The 12,446-nt window shown below is 25.0% G+C and overlaps 1 protein-coding gene across 1 annotated transcript; it reads right to left on the bottom strand.

Moving 5' to 3' along the window:
* Window positions 1-2,074: 2,074 nt before the first annotated feature.
* On the bottom strand, window positions 2,075-8,455 carry LOC130945199 (uncharacterized). Its single transcript, XM_057873918.1, has 7 exons — window positions 7,906-8,455; window positions 7,715-7,801; window positions 7,137-7,349; window positions 6,027-6,191; window positions 5,345-5,398; window positions 5,072-5,218; window positions 2,075-2,806 (listed from the first exon to the last, which is right to left on the bottom strand). The coding sequence occupies exons 1-7, from the start codon at window positions 8,209-8,211 to the stop codon at window positions 2,429-2,431; spliced, it is 1,350 nt and encodes a 449-aa protein (XP_057729901.1). The 5' UTR covers window positions 8,212-8,455; the 3' UTR covers window positions 2,075-2,428.
* Window positions 8,456-12,446: the final 3,991 nt, after the last annotated feature.

Consider the following 12,446-nt stretch of genomic DNA (forward strand, 5'->3'; position numbering starts at 1 on the left):
TTTTATTTTTCAAAATAAAAAATAATATTAAATAATAAAAAATGTTCTTTTGTTTTAGCAACACTTTAAAAAATGTTGTTAAAACTTTATAGTTAGGATAGTCACTATATCTATAGGCACTATATATGTGTCTCTAAGGTAGCGTTTGTTTGTAGAGACATGACAGAACAGGACACTGAGACAAAGACAATAGGACAGAGACATTAAAAATTATGTTTTGTGTATCGTGTTTGGATACAATGGATAGGACACTAATGTAATGTCCAGTATTATGTTTGGATACACATGGACAAGACTAAAATATTATATAAAATGACTAAAATAGCCATGTGATTCCAAATTTTTTAGTATAAACTAATTTAATAAATAATGAGAGTACGTAGGAGTACAGACAGTGGGAACTTGAAAAAAATATTTGAAGCAGTACAAAATTTTAATAAAAAATTATATAATAGTATTTATATTAAAATAAAATTTATAAATATAATTATTTTTTTTAAATTTATTATTAATATGTAGGAATACATATGGTTAATATTAACAAAAAAAATATGAGTTTGATTAATAAAAAATTTCATTTAGGTTAATAAGCCAAATTAATTTTAAATACAAAATCAGTTTTAAAAAAAGAATCTATTTTTAAATGGAAAAAAATTAATTTTTGCACATAAAAATCTATTTTTATTTAAAAAATTAATTTTTTTATCTAAAATTTTATTTTTCTTTTCAAAAAATTAATTTTTCTTTAAATTATATAAAATCAATTACAATTTATAAATTATTTTTTAGCATTTTAAAATATCAATTTTACTTTTATAATATTTATCTTTTAAAAGTCTTCAGACTAATTATTTTTGTTATTATTTTTATTACAAATCAAATAATATAATATAAGGTTAAAATGATGTTGAAGTAAGAATGATAAGAAAAAAGAAATTATCCAGTCCAATAAAAATTTTTATAAAAAGGAGAGAGTACCTGAGAAAAAAGAGAAAGAAAAAGAACGTAGAGATAGAAAAAGAACATGGAGTAAAAAAAGTACTTTCTGAGAACAACACAAAATAGGAAAAATAAGAAGGGGTAACAGTGGAATAATAAAAAATAGCACCATGGACAAAAAAGAAAAAAAATTCATAAAAATAGTCTGTGTCTCTCTTCCAAATCTCGTGTCCATCATTGTCCTTCGTAAAAGAGTGGACACAAAAGTATAAAAAACTGTGCCAGAGACAATATATTCAGTGTCCATGTCTTTGCTTCCAAACGCTTTTTAAGAATGTGTTGTTCATGTCTCTGTGTCCTGTCTCCGAAAACAAACGCTACCTAATGGACTTGACATTGTTATAATATGTTAAACACGTTCTTAAAATTATCATCAAGCCAAAGTTCAGAACAAGACAAAATTATTATTATTATGAAATGTTTTTTCCCAATATCCTAATACATAGCATGATGCCTTCATATTTGTTCATTGGAAAGCACAATATCGGATTGAAAACAATTGTTGCAATTAATTGGTCTTGGTTCACTGACCTAAAAAAATTATTTTAAATTTTCTTTCCCATTGCAACATTCGTAGTAGTAGTTTCTATGACATATTAAAATATTCTTTTCAGTTTTTCAACTCTTATAGAGGGATGCAATTTGAAAAATAATAATAGAATATAGCATAGAAGGTTGAATAGCCAAGTCTTTGATATTTCCATAATACTTGTTTGTTGATCCTCCACATGATTTTCAGCTGTTAGATACATAAAAAATTTGCATTGGTTTTTTTATGTGGAAAATTCATAATGTTAGTCAAATTCAATTTCATCATTCACTATGTTTAAGATAAGATCTCTTTAAACAAAGAAATAGTAACAGCTAGGAAGAATTGGAAAAATCAAACTTGAACTGTCACTAATTAAATTGTTAGTCAAGAATAAAAACAAAACTAATTATTCTATAGATTATCACTAAAGCATGTGAAGCATGCAATGAAAAAAGTAAAACCCTAGAAAGTGAGACAAAAAGAAAAAAAAAAGACACACACACATAGAGAAACCATCAAAAATAATTTTACACTATCAATTAATCTACAGAATTTGCAACTAACCATTATAATTTGATAGTGTAAAGTTATTTTATCATATAAACCCACGTTTAGCGACGGTCTCAAAGCAATAATACAGAAGCATTGCGAAATACACATATTTAAGAAAAGAACAAATTTTCTCTAGAAAGAAAAACTCATATACAGTTGTCTTCATGTGAGATTGATACTAAATTTTCATCTGACGATTTTCAATTATCGACTGTACATGAAGACAACTGTATATGCGTCTCCATCTTTTTCTCTATTTCTACTGTTTCAACGTCTACGTATTATGTCACAGGACAATTACCAAACGCGGTGTGAATGCATATAAATTCGACATTTGTATATGTTTCAAGGACATCGGACATTTCGTCCGGGACCTCCATAATAAAAGTAATGTCCCCAAACATTGTTGCTTCCTTGCCTAATGTCATAGCAATTAGAATGATCTGCTAATTGGTGAATGTTTGAGAGAGGTAGCAAGTTGTTGTCCCAATCAACAATTTGCAAGTTCCTAAAATATGCTGCTTTTCTAAAACCTTCACCAGCAAAGTGGCCACTCCCCATCTGAGTTCCAGTGTGGTAACCCCTTGAACGAGAGTTCACAATTTCTCCACCAAATTGAACCATGCTTGCATGGCTTCTTAAGTGGCTAAACATGGTTGCTGGCCAGTAACCAACTAATAACCCTGAACCAAATTCCAGCCACCAGTGTCCATGTCTTGGATCCTACACACACACAATAGAGGGTTATTTAATTTAAACATGTTAATTGGACACCAAAGGTCGGTCACTAATCGGTTACAGCATATAGAAATACGTATTTGGAATATCATAAATTTTAGAGGAAACGACAAATAGGTCTCTGACCTTTAATCTCAAAAGTAAATAAGTCATTTACTAATTGAAAATACAAAAACATCTCTCACTTTCTAAAACGTGAGACATCTAATCCCTCTGGAGAACCTATTTGTTTTTATATATTTTGGACAAAGAGACTTAAATGTCTCGTATTTAGAAAATAAAAAATGTTTTTGTATTTTTTAATTAGTCAGAGAATTATGTGTCTTTGAATTATAAAGTTAGGGACGTTTTTTATTATATTACTATATACAAGTTTGATTATTTAGTTGGAGAAATGTGTGAATTAATACATAAATATACTTGCTGATTTAGTGATTGGTATTTAGTATATTTTAAAAATTTGTATACTTCATTTAGCACTAATAGAAACAAAAATAGGATAATGCAAAATTATTAATTACTTTTTCTCTTCCCTTTAGCCTATTGTGATATTTTATTTAGATAGATTAATTTAATGATTTGTATTGCTTGCATTGTTTCTATACTTCATGAGTTGCCATGAATTCTATTAACAATGTTCAATTTGTTTTTCCTTTCTTGGTAAAATGTCTTACTTTAAGATGGTTGTTTGTCATTATTGATAAAACAAAACTTAATTTTGTTAAGTTATATTTATAATAATTTTCATAATTACTAAGTAAAGAAAATGCTAAATACTTATTATTAATTTATTTATTTATCATGAGTAGTAAAAAGAATATAGCTTTTTTTTCTAAAGTTAAGAGTGAGAGTTGAATCCGCGACCTCTAGGTGAATATGAAAAAATTATGTCATTTGAATTATAACTCGTTTGACAATAAAAAAAAGTAAAATTGATCCAAGATATATTAATTAAAATAATATTAATGAAACATAAGGATAGTAAAAAGTAGAAATGATGAGAAAAAGAAGAATTATTGGTCAAGTTTTATAGCTTTTTTGGGAAGCCAGTTACAGCAAAGACCATAAGAAAAGCAAAGAAAAGCATGAACTATTGCTTTAATAAAGAAAACTAAAAAAGCAAAAGACATGGATGGTCGACCCCATTAAGGTTACAAAAGGAATCTTCCATTTCAATAACATATAGAAATATGCAAAAAGTTAGGGAAAATAAAAGTAGTAAACAGATTATAAAAAATATTTAATAAAAAAATTAGTAAAAAACAGTCTAAATTTATTTTATTTAATATTTATTAATTATTAGTAGAATTAATTAATATTAAATAAAAAATTTATATTTTTTATTATGTATTTACAAGTTAGGAAAAATAAAAGTAGTAAATAGATCATCGAAAATATTTAATTAAAAAAATTAATCAAAAACAAAAACAGTCTAAATTTATTTTATTTAATATTTATTAATTATTTTTAAAATTAATAAATACTAAATAATATAAATTTATATTTTTTATTATGTATTTACAATTTTTTTTTAGTTTCTAATATATCACTGGATAATGGTGATGGTCATTGTTTAAGGTTTAAACTTTTTGTCAGAACATGGTATGTGTACTATATTATTTAAAAAATACTAACATTTTTAAAAGGGTCAATAACTCTTTTCTCCTTAATTGATGTTGGATTGAATCAAAATTCTGAATTCAAGCATATATAAAATCAATCTTCGACATGCATTAAAGTTTTGTGGGTCAAACTAAAATTAAAGTTTGTTTACTTTTAATATTTTATTATTTTACTAGTATAACATCTAGATATTAAAAATTAATTAAGTAATGTTATTACTTGAACATTTAAAAAACACAAGATCTAGTGATAGAAAATAAGGTTAATTATTCTGTTAGTTCTTATTAATTGTTTAAATTTATAATTAAATTTTTATATATTTTTTAATTAAATTTATATACTAATTTTTTTATTTTAATTTAGTCTTTAGTTACAGTAGACATAAAAAAAATTTGAATTCAATACATGTAAATATTTTTTAATGTTTGCTGTGATTAAGAATTAAATTAAAATAAAAAAATTATATAGAGATTTAATTAAAAATTTGATAAAATTATAAAGACTAACTAAATAATTAAACTTAAAAAATAATAGTCTAATATTAAAATATTCAAAATATATTTTTCAAATTAATTATTGACATATCTAAAGTAATTAAGAATAATTTAACCAAGAAATTATGCTCACCTTCCAAACCATTAGGCCAATATCAAATTGTTTGCTATTATATGTAGATCTTGGTGAGATTGCTGCACCTATTGCTATCCTATTGTTAGTTTGGATAAATCCAGAACACAGCAAATTGTAGCACCCAGTTGCTTGATATGCATCTGTCTACATTTTTATTATAATTATTATGTGAGATAATAAAGAGAAGAAAATTATTGGGGGTTTGAAAAAATTAATAAATAAATAAATAGGAAGATAAAAATAAAAAATTGGCTTAGCAATAATACTTACTGTCCAATAAGTGAAGAACCTAGGATTGCTGTCTCCATATAATTCTGGACTTACCTGAAAGTGTTATTATGGTTGTTTCAGCCACAATAATCAATAATAAATAATAATTCTAAATTTATCGTTAAATTACTCATCTCAAAAATTTAAATTAGTAGAAGAAAGCAACATGAATGGCTATATCTCTATTCGGTCTCCTCAAGCAAAAACCTCTTTTAAATTTGTTTAATTTTTACATGTTTTTTTTTTCCTTTTTTTTGCTTTATGCTATTTTTTAACTTTGGAATTTCTCAATGATCGAACTCTAGATCTTTCGAACATAGAGTTTTAATACTGTACCATGAAATCATTTATCCCAAAAGTTTAGACCAATAAGAGAAAGCAATATGAATAATTATATCTCTATTACACTTATTATTAGATTATGAAAAAGATTAATAGACATTTTTATAAATAAAAAGATATCATGTATAAAAGTATATTGAAATAGAATTTAATTTTGACACATTAATAATGTAAAATCTTTTACATAATTATCCAATAAATTACATCCGTTCTTTTAGATGATCATTTAAGCAGTCAATATAAAATTTTACTAATATGACGTTACGTGATTTGATATATATGTAAAATTATTTTATATTAATAATGTATCAAAATTAAATTTATTGAAATAAATGTGTACCTGCCAACCAGCTTCTATAGTATTAAGATCAAAACCAAAGGAGCCAGCAATAACCCAAATCTGTGACAAACTGAATTCATATTGGTCTGTAACTCTTGGTGTCCATACATTTATGTTTGCTTTTGCTCCATAATATTGATCTCCATTCACAAAAACAACTGCATGCTGCATTCAAATTAACATATTCATAAATTACAAAATTACAATTACTCTATCTTACCCCTTTTTTTATAAAAATATATAATATTTAGTATTTATGTATTTTATAAAATATGGCACTGATCACATTTATAAATATTATATTAATCTAGTCAGTTTAGACATGATAAATAAATCATAAAGAAGATTAGTGTAATTTATTTTTTTCTTGAGTTCTTGCTAAAAAAAAATTAATTTTAATATATTGACAGTGTAAAATGTTTAATCGTATTTATTTTTTTAAATAACTATTTATGCGGTCAATAAAAAATATAATTATTTTTACTAATAAAACGATATACAACTAAACGCATTATATCAGAATTAAATTCATCGAATAAATATGTAACCAATATAGATGCAAAGAGAGGATCTTCATTCTGGTGATGATTTTGATATGGCTTTAAGGTGCATATAAGAGGACAACCTTTTAATAGTGGTGTCCCTTCATTGTCTCTCATATTGATGATAAATACGGAAAAAGTAGTGCTATTCTTTTCTTGCTGGCAATGAAAATAAAATAAGCTAAAATAAATTAAATAATAATAATAATAATAATAATAATAATAATAATGAAAGAAGAATGCATAGGGTTTAAATTTGATTGACATCGCTTATTCAACTTACAAAATGATAAATAAATTAATCTCTTTCATAATAGTCTCTAATTTGAGTTTCTAGAATAAAATTAAGTGGAAATTCAGGTGCAGTCGACTTCATATGAAGTTGAAGTTGATATCTGAGAACAGTTAGATAATTTGACTGATTTGACTAAATTTTTATATAATAACTCTCAACAATTAACTTCACATAAAGTTTACTGCACCTGAATTTTCACCATAAAATTAATCTTATTGTAATTTTTCGAGATAAATTAGTCGAATTTCTGATAATAAAATTCGAATAACTAACCTCGTGGCCGTTACCGGTTGAGTCTCTCCTTACATGTTTTCTTCCAAATCTTCTAATGGAACTTGCTCTTAGAACATCTTCCTCTTTTGTTCTTCTAATTGGAATAGTTCCATTAGGGCATTCTTCACCAGAATCACTCCATAGTTGAAAGCTTTTCATTCCGATTTTTCCATTGTTCTTGTTTTTGTATCCCTTCGGTCTCTCAGGCGGATCCTAAAAAAAAAGACAAAGTCAAATCTCAAGCTGAGTTTGTCCTTAACTACATGAATTAAACAATGACATAATATATTAGTGGAAGAATTTCAAATGTTTTTAGAATATCAGTGTTTTAATAATTTTAACTATTGATCTTAATTATAAAAAATATATATATTAATTAAAATCAACAGCTAAAATTACTAAAATATATATATATATATATATAACTGATGTTCCAAGAATATTTAAAAATTTTCTTATATTATTGATGAACCTTGAATCATGAAGGGAACAGGAATAGAATTTTCCATAATCATGAGAATGTAAGAACTATAAAATCAAATCAAATCAAAGCATGGAAATCAAGATGATGACATTACCAATGGTCTCTGACCTCTAAGGTTAGGATGGTCAAAAGCTGGTTGTTGATGAGACAAAACACAATCAATCAAATCACCATCTGGACTCTACAACACAAGAAAACAAAACCAGCTTTGGTCAAAACCAAAACACAAAAAACCAAACCAAAAACATGTTATAAGAAAAAGAAAAAGAAAAAAAAGACAAGTACCTGAATTGTTTTGAGAGCAGGTTTATTGATCTTGGCCAAGTGTGCTCTAATCCTTCTCAGCTTGAGTAACTCAAGATTTGATCTTAGAGTTTGGTTATTAGACTTCAAGTTCAATAATGGTTGGTGAACATTGCACAATGCTGGAGTAACAATGATAAGAAGCAAAGAATGTAGAAGTAGTAGATTTTGTAGTCTAATGTTTTGGTATTGAGAATGAGAATGATGATTGTGTTGTCTTGTTCTTGTTCTTGTGTTGAATTGTTTCTGATGATGATGATTGTTGCAATGTGAATATACCTTCTTCATGTCTCTATTATTATTCACAAAAACAGAACAGAACAGAACAGAGAAGTGAAGTGAAGTACTAAACAGAACAGAACAGAGACAAAGGTGTTTGATATTTTTTTATGAGTCTCTTCTTCTCTTCTCACACCCTTTTTTTTTATAAATATAATTATGAAAATGAATAAAGAATAAACAAGTTCTTCTTCAACTGGTCCTCATTGCTTCCCTTCTTCAGAGAGAGAGAGAGAGAGAGAGAAGGGTTGTATTGATTTTATGCTCCCCACACACACCATGGAAGAAGATTTAGGATACTTATTATAGGTGGGGTTGCATTGCACCTTCCAAGCTTCAATTTTTTTAATTTTTTTGTTGAAGTATATTTTTTTCACTAATTAATCTAGCTTAACTGATATTAACTCTTTATCAAGGTCAACCCTTGTCGGATATAGGTTGATTGAATCACTTAGTAAACAAAATTATCTAATATACATGTATAAAAAATCATATAGAATGATAATTTATTTATTTATTTATTTTAATTTTTGTGTTTTAATGCAATCAGTAAAATTATTTATACATCAAACACTCTTGATAATTATATAAAAATACAGTTATTATTAGTTAATTATGTATTTAATTTTTTTTTAATCAACAAAAAATACATATTAGTTGTTAATAAAATACTAGTGTCAAAATAATATCTATTATAAAAAAAATTGGATTAAGTTAATAATATTTTATCAGCAAAACTCAAATAGAACAATCACTTTCTCTGTTATATTAGTATAGATAGATTATTAAACTTCAAAAGTATAATAATTGAGAAAAATAAACCGTTCTACTTACTAAAGTAAAAAGCTCAATTATATTTTTTTTTATAAATTATAGTGTACTAAACAAATAAATATAAATATATAATCATTGTAATTAAGCTTACAATTTAGCATTTACCTCTTATATATTTTATTTGAGTTTAATTTATTTATTATATTCAACTCCTATATATAATATATATTCCAAAAGTAATTTTGTCCAAAATAGTAAAGTAGACATTTATTATGAGGAAGACTTAACCAAAGATATGAGTAGTTATTTTCACTTTCATTCCACCTTGAAATATATGAATATGAGTCACATTTTGTGTTGTTGGGTACATAACATAATGATGTAGCACTCTCATCTGCATAAATCAGCTTTAACTCAAATTATTAATTGCTAGGATTTGGCCCAAGAAAAAAATGACACCAAAGGAAGATAGCACGAAATCGTTTATGGGCCATGCCTAATCATTTTTGTTCAATTATGTCATTATGAGGGAGCCTCTATATAGTTTATTAATTTTCAATCAATTTTTACATTTTTATTAAAGTTTTTTTTTTAATATTTGATAATAAAAAAATTAATCAAAATAATCAGAATTTATCTTATTTAATATTTATTAATTGTTGGTATACTTAATAAATACTAAATAAAGTAAGTTTCTGCAGTTGCGGATCCACCTTCATGGAAAAGGGGTAATGCTCCTCCCAAACTTTCAATTTTTTAGTTTAACTCTCTTTTAATTATTAATTTTTCTCTCTTTTTAACTTATATATTTTATATTCGACCCTCTCAAAAAAATTTCTAGCTCTGCTTCTGAGTTTGTGATTTTTTTATCTTTTTAATATTATTATTTTTTTCATTTTCTATCGATTTATCCTATTTTTTTATATATATTTTTTTAAGAAAAAAATAAAAAGAAAATATGAAAGTAATTATAATTAAGTTATTTTGAAAAGAATATGAATATTTATAATAAAGCGAGACTTAAATAAATTTTTTGTTGTAATAAAATATTTATTTTTTTTAGTTATTATTTATTAGTTTGTTCTGTTAAATATTGACTAACACCTTATAAAATAAGGTTTCATTAAGTAATTTTTTTGTCTTCTTGAACAATCTCTCGTTAACAATGTTAGTTTTGTTTACATCTTTTTTTTGTGATGTTAGAAAAACAAAAAATTTAAATTTATCTTATTTAGTATTTATTAATTCTAGTAATAATTAATAAATATTAAATAAAATAAATTTTAATCACAAAAAAAATAAAATAAATTTTGATTATTTTTAGCTAATTTTTTTATCAAATATTATTATTATTATTATTATTATTATTATTATTATTATTATTATTATTATTATTATTATTATTATTATTATTATTATTATTATTATTATTATTATTATTATGTGAAGAATAAGATTTATATATAGGGTAGTTGGGACCAACAACTTAGGATATAAGATATGAATATTCACTATAAATACTATGTCCAAATTTACCTAAGTGATGAGCTTCGATTAACCAATGTGAATGTGTCAAAGTCCTTTTAATATTATGCCGACAATTTGTAGATGGTGTTGTTAATGGCAACCATAACTTATCTCCCATGCTATGAAAAATGGAAGCAAAACAAGATAGAGAAATCTAGAATATCATTAGTATTTCTTTTGTGTAGCATGAGTTTTTTCTTTTTTCTTTTTTTTTAGCCACACCACCTTTTTCCCTTTTTTCTTGGGTGGTGATATTGCATTTTTTTAAGTATATTTTTTCATCATTAACATTTATGTAGTTTCAATCTTATAAACAGTAATATTTTTATATAATTATTGTTCTATTTTTTTCTTTCAGTATTTTAATTATATTTAAAAGTTTTTATTTTTAATCTGGATTCTAATATTTTAAATATATTTTAATTTTAATCCTAATATTATTTATTATGAGATCCGTTTATACCCTAGTTTAAAATACAATCAGATTCACTAAGGATAAAGACCTGTTATGAATGACTTCCTCCACTTATCCAACACAATAAAAAGGTCCAGTTTTAATTATTTAAATAAGTAACTGTCTTTTTGAATCTCTTTTACTATCTCTATTTCTCTTAAAAGATAGATCTCAACAAATTCTCGAGATAAAGGGAACGATTATCCATTAATCAAAGTAGAACTACTCAAAAAATATAGTTATCTATTCTACTATAAATACACAGACACTTCTCAGGTATATTCACATCCCAATCTACTAAAATTCTGCCTAAAATTCTTTGCTAACTTAAGTATTAAAGTCAGGTACTATCCCACATCCTCACGAAGAACTTGGACAGTAGCATCTCGACATCTGTACAAGTCAGATGCTGTCTCAGAAAGAATCTGAACTTCACGTTGAGACTTAAATCACCGTTTCAAATAATTTTAAAACAGAATTCATAATAGATTAAAAAAATAGAAGACTAATGGAATAATAAAGCGTAGATAACATTACCATTTTTTTCAGAATAGATATTAGTTCATCATAATTCTTTTTAGAAACTTATTAGTTGATACTTATATTTATTTTTAAAGACTTATAATGCATTACAAAAATTTTTTAGAAATCTAGCTTCTCTTACTTAAAAAATATTCTATAGAAAGTACGAAAATAAAATAGAATATGTTTTCTAGTTATTGACTTTTCTTAGTCAATTATAGGTTGACTCTTAGACACTTCCTTTTCAATACTAGCGATAGTTTGACATTTTTCGCAAGTGATGAACTGTACTCTTAGAAGAAAGTTGATAACCAATGCTCAAAATTTTGTTCTAAAAAATATACATTGGAATAAAATTCTAACCTAAGGATTTAATAAAAGTCATGTCTTTAAAAAGATATATATTTAATGAAAAAAAAAAGTGACATCTTTGTTTTTTCAAAAAATGATCGAACCATACAAAAGTGTTAAAAGGATAAGGTTGCATAATAAGAGGAAAGCACGTTGCCACATTAACCTTTGTACTTTACTATAATTAAACAATTTAATCACCATACTTTTAGCTCATAATCAATTCCACAAATGGATTAAGAAAGATATTCTTCCATATTTAACATGAACATAATTATATATTAAAATTCTCTTGTATATAATTAAATTGGATTGATCAAGTAGTTAGTTCATTAGTTCGTTTAAATAAGTATTGAGAATTTGAATCTCATCTTATATATACAGTAATTTATTAATTAGCGACAACTTCAATCATATCGCGACAAAATACCGTGAGAAATAAAAAAAAATTCTTGTATGTGAAACAGTACAAAATTCAAAATATGGTCCCTTGCACTAGTTATTTTTTTAGGGTTGTACCTATCAAATAATTAATATTGATTATGATGCTATACCTATTGAGTAATTAGTTTACTTTAATGTAATATTAGTATTCTTTACTATTTCTCTCTTCTTT

Source organism: Arachis stenosperma, chromosome 8 (assembly GCF_014773155.1).
Source record: "Arachis stenosperma cultivar V10309 chromosome 8, arast.V10309.gnm1.PFL2, whole genome shotgun sequence".
NCBI classification, from domain to species: Eukaryota; Viridiplantae; Streptophyta; class Magnoliopsida; order Fabales; family Fabaceae; genus Arachis; species Arachis stenosperma.